Raw genomic sequence first — 16,557 nt, forward strand, 5'->3', positions numbered from 1 at the left:
GTTGTCTTGGAGTTAATGGTCTAAGGGATGAGAATGAGAGCTAAGGGATTAATTGTTAGACTCTTCATTAACCCAAGAAAACACAGCAAGACACATTTGGCTTCCACACAAAATCATACAAAATTCTCTCTTTATTAAATATACATTATTTACAGTTTAAGTCTTTCTTCTGTACAACAGTAACCATAGAAAACAAAGAAATCTAAGGCTAACGTTTTATTTTTCCCCATACAGTGTATTATTAAGACATGTTACGTGGTCTACAAAACTGACTTGGAACGAGGCAACATCACTTGAGATTCTGTTTTGGGAACAAAAATGAGAAGATCCAAAGGAAAAAGCAAGACTCTGGCAGATCTACAAAGAGAGGTGACCTGTTTTGTGCTTTTGCCATAATAGAAAGTCTACATATAGTTTTGGAGGGGGGGGAGAAGTTATTTTGCATTTTATTATTTACTTGTTAAAAATAATCCCCCCACTCTTTCTCATTCCTCAAAAAGGAGGACCACTGTGTGCCAGAGAGAGATTTCCCATCTGAAATGGACATGGCAATGGGCTATCATAGAGATCAGCAAGCTGCAGTCCATGGGCCAAATCTGACATGTGGCCTGTTCTGTGAATAAAGTTTTATTGGAACACAGCCATGCCTCTTTGTCCGTGTATGGCCCACTTCCTGCCACAGCAGGAGAAGGGAGTATTTGCAACTTTCAGACTGTCTGGCTTGCAGAGCCTAAATTAAACCATCCAGCCCTTTACAGAAAAAGTTTGCTGACTCTTTCCCTATCAAATCCTGGAGGCAGACTCCTGGTTCCCCCTCAGCCTGCCCTTCTATTCCCAGTGACAACCCTGCACCCCTTTTGCCTCTTCCAGTTGACTGAAGGAAGGGACAGCTTAAGACGACAGCACATGATATCAGGAGGCCCGTTAACTACCAGCTTCAGAAGGAGAAAAGTCTTCGTGTTGGACCTCACTAAATAAGACCCTCTCACACTATAACTATGCTGCTTTAAAGCAAGGTTTGGTATTTTTTGCATGAGTATTTAAGGCAGGGCAAGGTTACACAGGTTGACACTGCCATTCGGATAGAAGAGACTATGTTAATATTTCATGTAAAGCCTTGGGGATGGGGTTGACTATAATGGAAAAGTATGACTAGGCAGAAGCCTGTTAAGTATTATCCCTTAGAGTTTCACTGAAAGTTTCTACTTATGGGCCTTCCAAAGAATCTACAGGGTAATACAATGTTCCTCTTGAATGCCCAGCACCTTTTTCATGTCCTTCGAGGCTACCGCTGGCATCTGAGGCATGGAAGAACATGATGTGAATGAAAATAAGACCAACATTTAATTATTAAAACAATTAGATTCACCTTTGGTCATGGCTTAGGACTGCTCTCCTAATTTTGTTCTGGTATTCTGCGTCAGTGGTCAGGATTGAGAAAACCAGTGTTCCTAAATAGTGTTAGATGGTGGGTCCCTGGCAGTATCTGTTGTTGGGGATGGACAGTATCACATTGTCTTATAATGTGGCATGCCACATGGATGGCAGGACCAATGAAGGGGAAAGAAGGACCACTAGACTGATTTCAGGACCTCAAGTATCCCACCCATGGGGCTTTTGATTTGGGATAGTGGATTCGAAGAGTTGTTCTGACACCTTCTTGTCCTTAAAATTGTATCTGGGTGTTCAACCTTGGCAGGTTGGGTCACTGTGGTGATAGCACACAATGAAAATCTTGTTGAAATAAAAATATTGGGGGCAGGAGGGAGACGTGGTTGGAGTAGGGCTGAGAAGGGTAAAAAAAAATGTCATGCCAAGGTTGGTAATGGATTCATCATGCGAAGCCCATGATATTGCCTCTTTCCCTAATGTGTAAGACAGTGATCCAAATGCACTGAAGGGACTCCTGATTTAGGAGCCAAGAAAGAGGAAGAGTTGTTGCCCCTGCTCCATGGTGGGAGCAATGACCCTCCACACCTGAGATGGCCACCGACTGTTGCCACAGATCCCCCCTTCCTCCTCAACGTGTTCACAGCAGGTGTGGTCAAAACACCCACACCAAGCTTTGCCTTCATCCTTGCTCACGTCTACTCAGCCACTTTGTAGTCTATAAACATTACAAAAGACAGACAACTAGCTGACAAAGTACAATATTTCACTAAAAAAAACTAAAATGTGCTTTTCTGTTCTTTCTCAGAGCTCCATAGTGCAAAATAAGAGAAAAATCACTCAAAAATAGCAAGAGTTCAGTATCAAAACCTTATACGAAGGTTTCAAACAACCGCCGACTCAAGAGGAGATGTGTCTATCCCTACTGAAGAGCCGTGTATGTAGGATGTCCTGGAGAAAGCCTAACAGCCCTATTTACAAAATCTTTGTGTATGTGTCTGCTTATGCTGCTTTTTCCCCCTTTAAGAGGTTTAACTGTTTGGGATTTGTGGAAGCAGCGATGCACACCAGGGACCCAAATCTGCAAACTGGATGGGCTCAACAACAGTGGGGGTGGGAGTGTGGGAGGAAGGGCGGAGAAAAGAACCAAGAACAGTGTGTGGAAGTAATTCAATTACGCTGCGTGTCTTTTAAAGAAAACATTTTCCAACTGCATGACAGACATGAAGTAGCACTCAGTCAGCCTCCATGTTTTCTGAAAGTTTGGGGTTTGCTTTCGCCTTTTCCCATGAACCATTTTTGCATCTGCAGGAACAAGGAAACCTCTTTATTCCTTTGGTCCGCTTGTGACCTGTAGGACAACGGGAGCCTAAGTATGTCAAAGCCTTTAGGCTAAGGAAAAATGAGGAGGAGAGCTACACACTGTCTCAAATTCCTCTTGGCAGGCCGGGGTTGCAATGTGGACTTGATGGATTGCAGCTGTGGGGGAATTCAAAGGAAGCCAGGGCAAGTTGGTGGACAAACTGTCAAGGCTTTTTGTAAGAAAGATTTCAACAGCCTGATTCCTATTTCCCTGAATATCTTGGAGGAGACACTCTGTTCGTAGCCTCCCGGTGCGGCTCCTCTAAGTGAATGAGCTTCCTGCAGAGAAGAGACAGGTGTGACTTTCAGGATTGGAAAAAAACTCACCCGGGGCACAGAGGTGAGACCTCACTTAGATGGACAACAATTTTTAGTCAGTTATTTACTCGAAGCTACTTCATCTCGTTCTCAGAGACCTTTCTAAGTAGAGTTAAATGGTTCGTGGGGACAAAGAAGGGTTTTAGGAGGGGCAAGAGGACAGCAGACACGTTAAGGGGCATTTGGAAGAGCAAATGGTTACAACCACATGGCCTTGAAGGAATTGATATGAGAGGAGGAGGGGAGCGGAAGTGGAGGTTGTTGTCCCTCCCCCACAGAGGGCCCCCAAGCCATCGCTTAGGTCTGACTGATGAGAAGGGGCTTCAGAATCCCTCAACCAGAAAATAAGCAAGAATGGAAAGAATCAGGCCTTCCCCAAAGTACTTTAGAGACAAGGACCATCTTTTCTTGCCATTCCTAAAGAGTTAATCCATTTCCCTCTACAGAAATATATCTGCATAGACAGATATTTGGTTTGAGGAAGAGAAACACGGCGGCATATTGAAAGTGGAATATACAAGAAAAATTACGAACATTTTCCAGAAAATTATCTGCTTCAGTCCCTAGCCAAGACTTTGCAAAAATAATCATGCAGGACCTCTGCTCTATATTCTATAACACTCTCTGCCTAGCCCTTTTACAACAATTATACCTTGTTCTTGCCCCGATAGACTTGGAGCTCCTCTAAGGGCAAGAACAAGGTATAATTTATATTTGTGCAGCCAATGTCTAGTTCAACCCTTGGGGTACTGGGCATTCAGTATGTACTTCATGATGAATAAAGAAAGGGAACAATCTATTTCTTTTGTTCTGATCCTGCTCCTGTTACCCTGCAATGGTCATGGAGCTAACAAAAGGTAGAAGTCAGGTTTAGTGCCATGTCTGTGATTACAAGAGGGAACAGAAACTGTTTGAAAAAGTCAGTCCTGGGATCCTTAAAATAAATCTCCCATATGCAGCTGAGACTGAACAGAAGAGGCTAAGTTATCCATAAACCCTTATCCAGAGAAGCGACAAATGTCTAATTCTCTAGGTGAATTCTCATAGAGACCACGGCAGTCTAACCTATACACCCAGCGAATGTTGCAGTGGGTGTGAAATATTTTTTAGGGTAAGCATATGTACTGTTGCTTAGGTAAATAGGTTTGCTTGGTAGAAATTATATCAATAAAGTATCCCCCTTAGAATGTGAAATTGCACAGGTGCTTTCGGTTTTGCTGTAAAGCGACCACATTCCATAAAATATTTTTGTAATCCACAGCTATCAAGGACCGAGGGTTACAGTGGGGGATTATGGTGGTCCAGCTCTCAGAGCATGCAGTTAGGAAACCTGGTTACCGAAGCAGAAAACAGGGATTAAGGAGGGGGTAGAGTGCTTTCAATGACGATTTGTTTTAGATTATAATCGCTCAAAGGTCAGAACACTCACGCAATTCAACAGTTGCACAAAACTACCTGGGTTTGGTACCACTGAGGAAAGACAGGCAGAGTTAGCACTTATTTCTAAGTGAAAATTGTGTTTTGCTTTGGAGGGAGCTGCTTGCTTGTTTCCATATACATCTAGTGAAAGTCAGTGTTCTCTGGGGTTACGAAACAATCCAACCCTGTAAAAATAATTCTGGTTTAGCCCTGAGACTTTACTTACAAGAGTGATGTGCTGATTGCACGGTCTTGGCATTGGTTTCTCAGCCTGTGATACGGAGCGCGTGCGTATAGACAGTCTACATGCGTGGGGAGGCATGCTGGTGGATTCTGCAGTGTGGGAGGGGCAAAAAGAGAGCTTTATGGAATCTTCACCCTATAGAACTACCTACAAGCATTTATAAGTGGATGAGGAAAGCAAATACTCGGAGTTGGCCTTTGCTAGTTCTCCGTTTCTTCTGTCAGCGCTATGCCAGCAAAATATAGTCCTCCCTTCTCAGAGACTTGAATAATGAGGGGTTCCAGTTTTATTCCTCACAGCTTCCTTTGCCTTTCCATTTCATTATTGGAGACGCTTCAGGTTAAACCTACTGTGCTTCGTGGTGACTTTTATTTCAGGGAGAAAGGACTATGTCCCCATAGTCCAAATCAGCAAGAGGCTGATTTATACACAGCCTTTTTTATGGAAATCAACAATTCAAAAGTGAACATTGGAAACAGGGGTGGAAGGGGCAGGAGAAAATAATATTTAAAGATCTTTCCTCTTACTGATGAATCATTCATCTTATTAAAAATGCTACAAGAAAAAAAACAACAACAAAAAACAAAAAAACAAAAAAAAACAAAGATGCCAGCGTTGGAATCCTTTAAATACATTTACTAGCAAAATGATATCATGATGATGTGATTAAGAATCTGCAGAAAGTTTTAAGAAGAGAATGTATATTTAGAACAACATCTTCAAGTTGATAAATATGATTACAAGCTGATCCTTGCCCACGTGCTCAGACCCTGAAAGGAAAGCCTGAAACGGATTTGAGATGAGACGGAGCTAATGAGTTCTTCATCGTGAGCCTGGCCACGCCAGGGGAGATAGACACACTAAGAAGAAAATGGAATGTCTGCTCACTGTCGAGGCTGGCAAACTGCAACGTGGTAATTGTTTCCCAAACTGAATCTGTCTCGTAAAGAGAATCGGCAAGGACTTTCCACATTTGTGGATCATTATATTGGCATTTTCAGCATACCGGAGACTTTATATTGTTTTCCCCTTCTCTTTTTCTCCAAGATGGCCCAGAGGCAGAGTGAGACCCATCGCCATAGTAAAATCGTTAGGATTCTTACCACCACCTCGTGGATGAGCTAGGGATGCCTTCTTGAAGGAATAACTATGTTTCTTCGATGCTTTGTTTTCGGGAGGGACAGATACCCTGAAACTTCACATCACCTCACGTGAGAGTCTATGCCTGCAAAAAGATGTGTGTGGGGGCCTTTATATACATGGAATATAGATGACTTTAAAATGTGATTCACTGTAGAACCTAAGAGGGCCTCTCAAACTAAGCAGTGAGGGTTCACCAGGGAAACCATAATGCCCCAGTCAGTACGCCCTGAACCTCCCAGAGAATGTCTCTATGGACAGAGGTGGGTCATTGTGTCTGTTAGAAAACATGACACCTGCATTCATTCACTTTAGTCACTAGATCGTTGGCGAGTAGATAGAAGGGAAGAATCCTGCTTGATATTTCTCTTCTTTCGTGCAGTTTTGGTTTTTTTTAAATTTTTTGTTTTCATTTTTATTTTTAAAGCTCTTCATGGAACCAGGTACTATTTTAGACCTTTATTTGAATTTCTTTATGTTGCAGCAACTTATATATATATTTTTATATATATATATATATATATATATATATACCTTAGTATAATAATCCCAGGAATAACCTAGCTAACATTTCTTACAAAATTGGAAGAGGCATTTTTGAAGTTATAGAACATCTACTTCCTAGCAGCTTTCCTTTTTACCTCCTAGTTTCAAGATACTATTTTCCATGCTTCCCCTAGGTTTATGCTATTGTGTGCTGTTCTAAAGTGTCGGCCCCAGGAGAGAGTGGCATGAAAGGAGCAAAGGAATGGCTCACTACTATAAGGAATTTTATATTTGAAATACTCAGGGGAGAAGAGTCAAAGTGAAAAAGGGTGATGGGTTAGGGCAATGGGCGTCCTGTGGTAAGGAAAAGCAACACAAAACAAACCTCTCTTAATCCTTTGAAAGTGCCACTGAAGCAAACCAGGTTTTTAGCGTCTTCTTTCTCTACCCTGAGTTCCTTGGTAGGAATGAACTTGAGATGGGGGAGGATGTCAAGGGTGACTGTCATATGCCTAAGTCACAGAGCTCAGGTTCAACATAAGCCTGAGGCTTAATGCAAGACTGGACGGCTGTGAAACTAAAGAGTGCATCTTACTTAGAAACTGGAAATATAGAACTAAATATGCACATGTACACCCATGTGTCTCTTCTTTGTTTAAAGTCAGTCTGTTGAGTGGTCACTATCACCACCATAACTTTGTCAGAAAGGAAGGCAGTGGCCATAGCTGCCTGGTCTTCTGGGCTGGGTCAAGAGGATAGATGCTGTGGTTGATACAGGGGTGTGCCAAACATAATTGGCAGACAAATGAGAAAAGGAGGATGACCAAAATGAAAAGATAGGAGAAAGGAGAAAAAATTTAACAACAACCCAAAGAATATTAGGTGACCCTGCAGTTTCTCAGATGAAATATTCCCGCTTACACTCGCTCACTGTGTTTTGCAAGTCAATGTCATTTCTAAAGGAGCTGTCCAAATTTTCTGGGTATTCCTTCTCCTTCATCTGGTTAGTGCGGTGTGACTGCTTATGCTGGTAAAGGAAGCGGGTCATGATGCCGATGATAGAGAAGATGATGAATATCACCACTGCTATCACTCCTGTTGAGAAAGAGGAAAGAAAGAGAGAAGGAAATCATCATGGATCATCTACTCGGAAGAGATGATTCAGTCGAGGCAGGCAAGGCACTCAGTAGAACGAAACAAAACTAACCCAACAAGGAACAACACATTCTTGCCCAGAAATGAAGACCAGCTGAAATGCCTTCAGTCTTCAGTTTCTAAGAAGCCAGAAAGAAAGCCATTCTAAATCAGAGAATGCCATCATATAAATATGGACTCATCCTGGCCAAGGATTTCTTAGTTATTTCTTCAAGACCTGATTTAGGCCTAAAGATGCAACAGAATCTTTTAATTAGCACATGTGCCATTTGTAATCGCTTGTAATTTCTTTGTCCCCTTGCAACTAAATATTTTAGAACTACTTCAGCACCCTAGAGAACCATCCTGAAGCATCACACACCTCAATACACCCTCTCCTGATGTAAATTCCTTTAGGGTGTATGTTTGCTTTGCTAAAAATGATTTGCTGTGTAATGGGACGCTTCCCAAACATACAGGGCACTCCTCCACTGCTCCGTGCTCTGCTAGGCATGGGCCGGTGCAGAGATGGTATGTTCTGTTTTCCAGAGACGCCGAGTGAGCTGAAATGGCAGACCTCTTCCAATTACATCAGGTTCCCGCCTGCTCTCATTGCATGTGATTTTACTGCATCTACTCGGCAAGTTGCCCTCGCTGACTCGAAGGTCTCGTCCCTACCCTTTGCCAGGAAGCCTCTCGGGATGCAAAGAGCAAAGTCAGCAAAAAGAGGGTGAAAATGTAGAATCTGGTGACTTTTAAACGGGAGAATGCATCTATACATGAATGTAGGTTTTCCAACATTCAAATATTTGAGAAGTATGTATGACATTCACATATAAGCTTATTCCCAAGAAAGTGTGTATTCTGCTGTTTTGTTTCTCTTTCTGAGTAGAATGGAGAGTGACAAAATGTGTTTATTTTAGAACATTAGTTTTGGACATCCTACGCCGTGATTTACATAAGCATGGATATTTGAGAGTTAAAAATATTGAGTGCACATCTTCTACCGATTTGTATCAGAGCTGGGGCCATCATTAAGATTGCTTACTTTAAAAAAATATATTCCTAAACCCTTATACAGCATTTTCCCTGACTATTTTAGAATCAGGCAGAGTAAAGCCACGTAAGTTAACAAACCTATGAATAAACTGGGTGGCAGTGAGGGACTCCCAAGAACGGGCTGCAGCTTTATGAGATGAAATACAGAACTAATTTCTACTTTTTTTACACAGACTGTTAGAGGGATTTTCCCAAGGGGCTAAGATGCCTTTCCTGCTCTTAGAGACTCACGGAAGCATATAGCTGGGTGGGAAATGTCAGCAGTCACAAAAGTCTCTTCTCCACATGTCAAATGAGAAATTGTTGGAAGAGAAACAGACAATACATTCTTTCTTGATGCCAAACAAAAATCAAATTGGACTCTCTTCCCTGAAGCAGAAATTCAGGTCAGACATTTTAAGAACTTCCTTAAGGAGGAAAGGTCACAGTGTCCGTTCCTCACAGTCGCATTGTAATGGGGCACCTCTGTGCTTCCACAGCCATTTGTACATCCTCCCTCAAAACACTACTCGCTAGTCCCTTGTTTTCTGCTTACCAGTCCCCTCTCGCACCAGGCTGTGAGTTCTTTGAGGGAAGCATCCACGTATCCCTATACTTAGCACAGGGCTTGACCCATAGCTGAGGCTCATTAAATAGAAGTTAAATGAATGGATAGTGCCGACTTTTAACAGAACTCCATCTGGTGTGGATCAGTTCATCTGGCCTGCCAGAAGGCAGCGATGGGGGCACCGGCTAGGGCTATGGCTCCTGGATGACAACGAATTTAGTCTCTCACAAGTGTCTAACATTAAACAAGGTTTGGGGATCGTTCTGTGTTGCAAGGCCAAGGCGGAAAGAAACAAGCCACTGGAGGATGCAGCCAGGCTGAGGCAGGATAAAAAGGGGTGAGACCAACAGGCAGGGAGAAAATGGAAAGGCTGGGGAGGAGGGAGGGAGAGGGAAGCTCACAGCAGAGTAGACAAGATCTGTATCTGTAACCATATGTGCTGCTGGATTTGAAACTCCAGTCCTGTGGGCTTCACCCTGCTCATTAGATCCTACCCAAATCACTTGCTGGAGAAAGCTGACAGGTCTGGGGCTTTCACCCATCTGTCTGCCCCAACATGGCTTCTTCCCATATGTTTTATTGGTGTGCAGTGTTTGTGCTTTAGGAAAACTGACAACTGCATGAGATGAACAGGGTGCACACTGCCTGTCACTAAGTAAATGTCCCAGCTGTTGACTCAGTAGTCGGCTGCCTGATGGATCGGGAGCAGGATGCATCCATGGGACTGTAGATGCTGGGGGAAGAGGGTGCCTTTGATCAAACAGCACCCATGACTATTCTTGAAAAGGCTCCCTCCCAGTCTCACAGATCATGCGGGGCTCTGGATGCTAGATGGCCATAATTAAGGAAGGAATCAAATAAATCTCTCCCAAGCACAGAATCATTTATGTCCTCTCTGCTTTCAGCAACAAGGAATGATTTACCTCCAATGACGGCCGAGTCACTTCGAACTGCATTGGTGAGCGGTTCCCGCTCATCTGTCTTCCCAAAGGGATCTGCAAGGAGTAAAACACATGGCACTTCATTCCTCACTCAGAGTCCTGGAAGGCGGTCAACAATACGGACTTGAGAAGACACATCTGTGTGTTAGACCAAGTGCTCTCAAACAGTTGCGAGCTTGCAGTTTTTTTTTTTTGTTTGTTTTGTTTTTTTTTAGGAACCCAAACAAACATACACACAAAAAAGCATCCGAGGTACACAACTTCCACCCCATAGCTCCGTGACTATTGGCTTCTACGTCAGCTGTAGGGGCTAAAACAGAAGATGGTGGAACCCACCCATATCTGCGTTTGCCTACAGTTTACCTCCCAGATTAACCTTGATATCCCTCTCTGCTTTGCTGGACCATCGCTATTCATGACAATGGCCTCTTACTTCAAGCATGCATATTCTGTCTGCTTCAGAGATTTCTTTAGCTGCGTAAGGATTCTGGGCCCATTGACAGAAAAGACAAGGGTGCTGGAGGATTAACACCTCCACGGAACCCTCACTGTCAGGGAGGGGGATTTCACTATATGCATGTTTACATATATAGTAAAAGAAAAACGAACATCAATCAAGTTTGAAGGCACGTAGATCTGGGTTTGAATCTTACTCTGCCACTTGTTGGCCTGGTGACATTGAGCTGGAAAGCAAGCAATTTTTAAAAATGTTATTTATTTTGAGAGAGAGAATGAATGAGTGGGGGAGGGGCAGAGAGAGGGAGATAGAGAATCCCAATCAGGTTGCATGCTGTCAGCACAGCCTGATGTGGGGTTCGATTTCACAAACTGTGAGATCATGACCTGAGCTGAAAATAAGAATTGGACACTTAACCGACTGAGCTACCCAGGCATCCCCAGAAAACATTTTTTAAATAACAAATCAGCAAATGTATTAAAAGGGGATAATGGTACCGATATGTATGCATATGGTGCATGTGACATTTTCAGACCTATAACAGCTGTCATCATTATCACTGCATCCTTAGGAAATGCCTACAACATGAGTATTATTTTTTCCCATTTCACAGATAAGGAGATTAGATCATAGTCATTTAGTAACTTGTCTGGAGTTCTATAGTTCATCCATGGCAGATTCAGAATTCAAATCAAGGCTAGCCACCTATCACATTGTGCTTCTTTCCATTATGCCTCACTGCTGCCAGGAAGACACCAAGCTTGGTGACGAGTGGGCAACAGCAAAACTCAACCTGCTTTCTTTGTTCATAATTAATAACTAATTTGGCAACTCATTACCACACTTGATTAAATTAAAACAAATCCCAGGGATGCTTTAAGTTCCCCATGATGATGGTGACTAAGGAAAGACAGAAGAGGTGTTTTAGGGAGTGGTAAAGTGAGAGAAGATATATGGATGATACTGCTGTGGGACTTTCCTATTGTTAAGGAAGGCTGATTACATCACATGAATTATATTAGTTCAACAACAAATCTGCCTCTCTGACCCTAAACTCTTCAATCCTCAGAGTGGTAGGTGGTAGTCATTTAAACTGTAGTGTATATATACACGCACACACAAACACACACACACACACACATAGTGTGTATATATACATATGTGTATATATACATAGTGTGTGTGTGTATATATATATATACACACGTATATGCACAAATATGCATGTAGTTCTAACTACTCATCATATTAAAAGTGGGATTATATTCAATATATATAAAGTTCAACCATGAGAAATCAGTCATAATTCTTAACTACCTGTGATCATATAAAATCAGGACTTGAGTAATACTACCCTTTAACCTAGAAAATTCTTGAAGATATCAAAAGTAGTACTATCAGGGGGCGCCTGGGTGGCTCAGTCTGTTGAGTGCCCGACTTTGGCTCAGGTCATGATCTCACGGTTCATGGGTTCAAGCCCCGCATTGGGCTCTGTGCTGACAGTTCAGAGTCTGGAGCCTGCTTCGTTTTCTGTCTCTCTGACCCTCCCCCACTTGTGCTCTGTCTCTCCGTTTCTCTCTCTCTCTCTCTCTCTCTCTCTCTGTCAAAAATAAACATTAAAAATATTTTTCATTCCTTTAAAAAAAAAGTAGCACTATCAAAGGAGGGCAGTTGCACTGTACCTGATGAAGAGTCCACTGTGGTCACTGCATTCACATCCGCATCCACCACAGAGCCACAGCTGGATTCTGTCAGGGTCCCTTGGACAGTCACAGGTGCGATGGTGGCGTGACGCAGGGCTGCCTTCAGGGGTGCTACCTGGTTGTATTGGACTGAAGACAGGCATCCAACAAAACCCATGATGTTTGCTTTGGCGACTTCAGAATCCGATCCAAGATGCTCTGCAAGATGGGAGACAAGCTGGTGTGTGTGTGTGTGTGTGTGTGTGTGTGTGTGTTCTCTTTTTCAAACTATGCCTCATAACTTCTTTAAATAATGTCTAATATTCCAGAAATTGCCTTGTAATTCTTTGTATTAAGGGAAACCATTCCAGGTCTTTCTTTGTCTCCTCTTCCCAAACCTTATCCCCATGATTATCATCGATATATCAACCACCTCTCATAGGAAACTGTTAGGGCCATCTTTGCTTTGAGATAATATTTCAAACTTCCAAAGTCTCATTCGTGTATTTTATGCACTGTGACAAAGACTTAATAAATCTGTTCTACACTTTAGAGTGTTTTATAAAATTTATTTCATTATCCTCATCACCATTAATCTATGGATGCCGGGGATTAGTTCAAGCACACTACAATGCTCATTACAACATCACACTCAAAAGTGTCACAAGGGAAAAAAAAAAATGAAAAGTGGTAGAGGGAATAGAAGTCAAAGTGGCACTTCCAGAAGTTTCTCATGTTCAGTGTTTTAAGCGGTCTGTATAAACTGACCAGATTCGAGATTTTCACCTGCTTAGTTCTGTTCATGGTACTGATTGGGAAGCACGGATTTTCTGACAGCAGTCTTCCAAAGTATCTTTGACTCTTTGTGAAAGGTGAAGAAGCAATCATTGATTCACAGCAAGATCAAATGCCTTATTCTCTTCAAGATTTGTAGTAAGATACTCAGCCACTTTCTCTCTTCTAGCTAAGATCATTTAAACAAATTGCTATGATACAATTACATACAACTACAATACACATGAGCTGTTTCTTCTATTTAAGGTGCAATAGTTTAACCCTACCTAGATGATTCAAATCATTATTTTATTATGATACTCGGTTTATTTTCTGGAAGAGGGCAGGTGCTTCCCTCTCTACCCATTGGAGATTAAATCTATTTCAAATCCATGTATGGTCAAAGAGTGCCTCCATGTATCTCCAGGTGAGAATTTTTTGGGCAGCATGCAGAAAGAGATGTGATGAGAATATGGAAGAAAAAGAGAAATTAATATCCCTTAACAATACCTTTTCCAGTTTTCCCCTTATATTCTCCACCTTCGACACCCATGTATACCTCACCAGTCTATCGTCCCTCCCTTCTTACCAAAAAAAGGAAAGAAACCATGCATATTAATTTTATGTAGCCACTAAAACAAATTACCACAAACCTAGACAGTTGAAATTAAACAACCTAACATAACACCAATTGGTTGTCTTATAATTCTGTACAAGTCTGACATGGATCTTGCCAGGCTAAAATCAAGGTGCCTGCAAGGCTGCAGTTCTTACAGAGGTTCTAGGGGGGTAATCTGTCGTCTTTTCCTATCCCCTCTGAGACACCCAGTCCTTAGATTATTGTCCTTCCCCCCATCTTCAAAGCCAGGTATGGTGCACGTCTTTCCTCCACAGCTACATCTGCTTCTAATTCGCTTCTGTTGCCTTCTTCTTTCACTTTAAGGACCCCTGTGATTGCAGTGGGCTCACCCAAATGCTCCAGAATAATCTCCCTATTTTAAGCTAGGTGATTAGCAACATTAATTTCATTTGCAACCTTACTTCCTCTTTGCCACTTAACCTAACACATTCACAGGTTCTGAGGATTAGGGCTTGGGTATCTCCGTGGGCCATTCTTCCTACCCCTGTATGTCGGAGATTTCATGAGAATTGTCCAGGCAATGATAATGAAAATTCAATAGCGATGTGAAGTGACACTTCTGTGAATGTAACAGAACATTGGGGCAGGGGAGGAAACTGCTGATTTCCAAAGATTCCAATAAATATCCTATATATTCCAAAAAAAAATCCTATAGTAGCTGTATGTATTTGTCACTCATTAAAGGATCATATGTATGTTTATTTCTTAATAATACGGGCTTTAAAAGACTTTGTCTCAGAAGAGACTTTTTAAACATTGTTATTTAATAGTCTCCCAGGCCAAAAAGCTTTCTCTAATGAAGACCAGTTGCTCCTGCCCAAATGTCACTAGAATGCGATCTACGCAGCTATAATTCCAAATGCACATTCACTACTGAGTGGAAGTTATCAAGGGGTTCAATTAGAGATCAGAGCATTTAGCGAAAGAGGCAGAAGACAAGAGCAGAAAAGCATAAACTGGCATGAATTTTCTGCCTTGTAGGAAGGATTTCAAAGCAGCTGAAAGTGACATGTCAATGTCACTCTGTCTTAAGGGTCTAAGTCAAAAGTGCCAGATCTCATTTCCAGAACCCAGTTAGAAAGAAGCTTATATCAGGCCCAAGGTCTTTAGAGGACATCACTATAGTGACTGCTAGGAATACATGCTCCAGGTACAAGAATCAGCATGTGGAGAGATTGGGGATAATGCCAGAAAATGACATTCTCTCCTTAGGAAGAGATGTTTCGGACAAAGTCTTATGTCGAGGAAAGTGCATTTATTCTAGATGGATAATAAAGATGGAAACCTGGGGATGCTTATGAAAAGAAATGAAAGGGACAAGAATCACTTATAGGAGAAAATACTCCCAGTGTGAGGCCTGATATAACGATTTCTCATATCTTTACATATATGGAGACAGAAAAATAAGTTAGGATTATTTTTCCTTCTTATAACCTTGTTAAGTAATATGCAGTAAGGAATAATCATTTGCTAAAACAAACAAACAAACAAACAACCCAAAGAAAAACAAAAACAAAAACAAAAAAACCTCAAAAGCCACAAGGACTCGATATTCACCATGTATTAAGTACCTATTATGTAACTATGCAATAATTCTTTGTAAAGTATTATTTCTTTTCCCCTCAAAGTTTCTTCCAGATATTTGTTACTCTCTTCCAAAATTTACAGGTGAAGAAACTGACACACCAAAAAGTTAAAAGATATAAAAACGATTGTGTGGCAAAGTTGAGGCCCCACCAAAGTTGAGGTTATAACTTGAAATGCCAAACTATATATTTTTTTAACTCTTCCCACTCAGTTAACCTCCCCCTGCTGGTTTGAGTTCCAGCAACACCACTTTCTGCAGATCTTTGGGTAAGTTAACCTTTCTGAGATTTAGTTTCTCCAACCAGAAAATGGAGACAACAGTACGAACTTCCTGTGTTGTCATTTCCTTTTATTTGTAGCTTAAAATTAGTTGACGTACAATAGTATAATAATTTCAGGTATATGACATAGTGATGACAATTACACACATTACAAAATACTCACCATAAGTGCAGGAACCATCTGTCACCATATGCTATTTCCATATAATTGACTGCATTCCCTATGCTGTACTGTTATTCACCATGACTATTTGACAAATGAGATTTTGTACCTCTTGATTCCCTTCACCTATTTCATCCATCCCCCCACCCCCTCCTCTCTGGCAACTACCAATTTGTTTTCTGTATTTATGAGTCTGATTTTTTTTTGTCTTTTCATTAGTTTTGTGTTTTTTAGATTCCATATGTAAGTAAAGTCACATGTTGTCTTTCTCTGACTTATTTCGCTTAGCAGAATACCCTCTAAGTCCATCCACCTTGTTGGAAACGGCAAGATCTCATTCTTTTTATGGTTGAGTAATATTCTATTGTATACACCACATCTTCTTTACCCATTCATCTGTCCATGAACATCTGGGTTGCTTCCATAACTTGGTTATTATAAATAATGTTGCAATAAACACTGGGGTGCATATATCTTTTGAATTAGCATTTTTGTGTTCTTTGGGTAAATACTCAGCAGGGCAATTACTGGATCATACAGTAGTTTTATTTTTTTAATTTTTTGAGGAACCTCCTTAACTGTTTTCCACATTGGTTGCACCAAATTACATTCCCACCAACAGTTCATGAGGGTCCCCTTTCGCCACATCCTCGCCAATTCTTGCTACTTGCCTTTTTTAATTTTTGACATTCTGAATGGTATGAGGTGTATTGTGCTTTGGATTTCCATTTGAAATGCCAAATTCTTTATCTAAGCTATGCTGCCTCCCCCAAAACTCCCCAAACATATCCTGGGTAGAAAAAGATATTTTTTACATTATTAAGAAGAAATAAGTTGCAAAAACTAAGGAAAACACAAGTCATTTTGATTGAATTTGCTCGTTAGAATTTGCTGAACTCCGTGTTATATTAAATACATAATGCGTTTCATAATT

General features: G+C 41.3%; 1 protein-coding gene across 2 annotated transcripts in view; it reads right to left on the reverse strand.

Moving 5' to 3' along the window:
* Window positions 1-6,426: 6,426 nt before the first annotated feature.
* Window positions 6,427-16,557, reverse strand: part of CNTNAP5 (contactin associated protein family member 5) — a 798,355-nt gene continuing 788,224 nt past the window's right edge. Inside the window, exons 23-25 of one of the 2 annotated variants that reach the window (XM_030326880.1) lie at window positions 12,179-12,397; window positions 10,022-10,093; window positions 6,427-7,453 (exon numbers count right to left, since the gene is read on the reverse strand). In XM_030326880.1, coding sequence (XP_030182740.1) covers window positions 7,257-7,453; window positions 10,022-10,093; window positions 12,179-12,397 — 488 coding nt within the window. In that variant the 3' untranslated portion in view covers window positions 6,427-7,256. Of the gene's footprint in view, window positions 7,454-10,021; window positions 10,094-12,178; window positions 12,398-16,557 lie in introns of those variants that run through there. The other variant, XM_030326879.1, reaches the window with a different exon arrangement.

This window comes from Lynx canadensis, chromosome C1 (genome assembly GCF_007474595.2).
Source record: "Lynx canadensis isolate LIC74 chromosome C1, mLynCan4.pri.v2, whole genome shotgun sequence".
NCBI lineage: Eukaryota > Metazoa > Chordata > Mammalia > Carnivora > Felidae > Lynx > Lynx canadensis.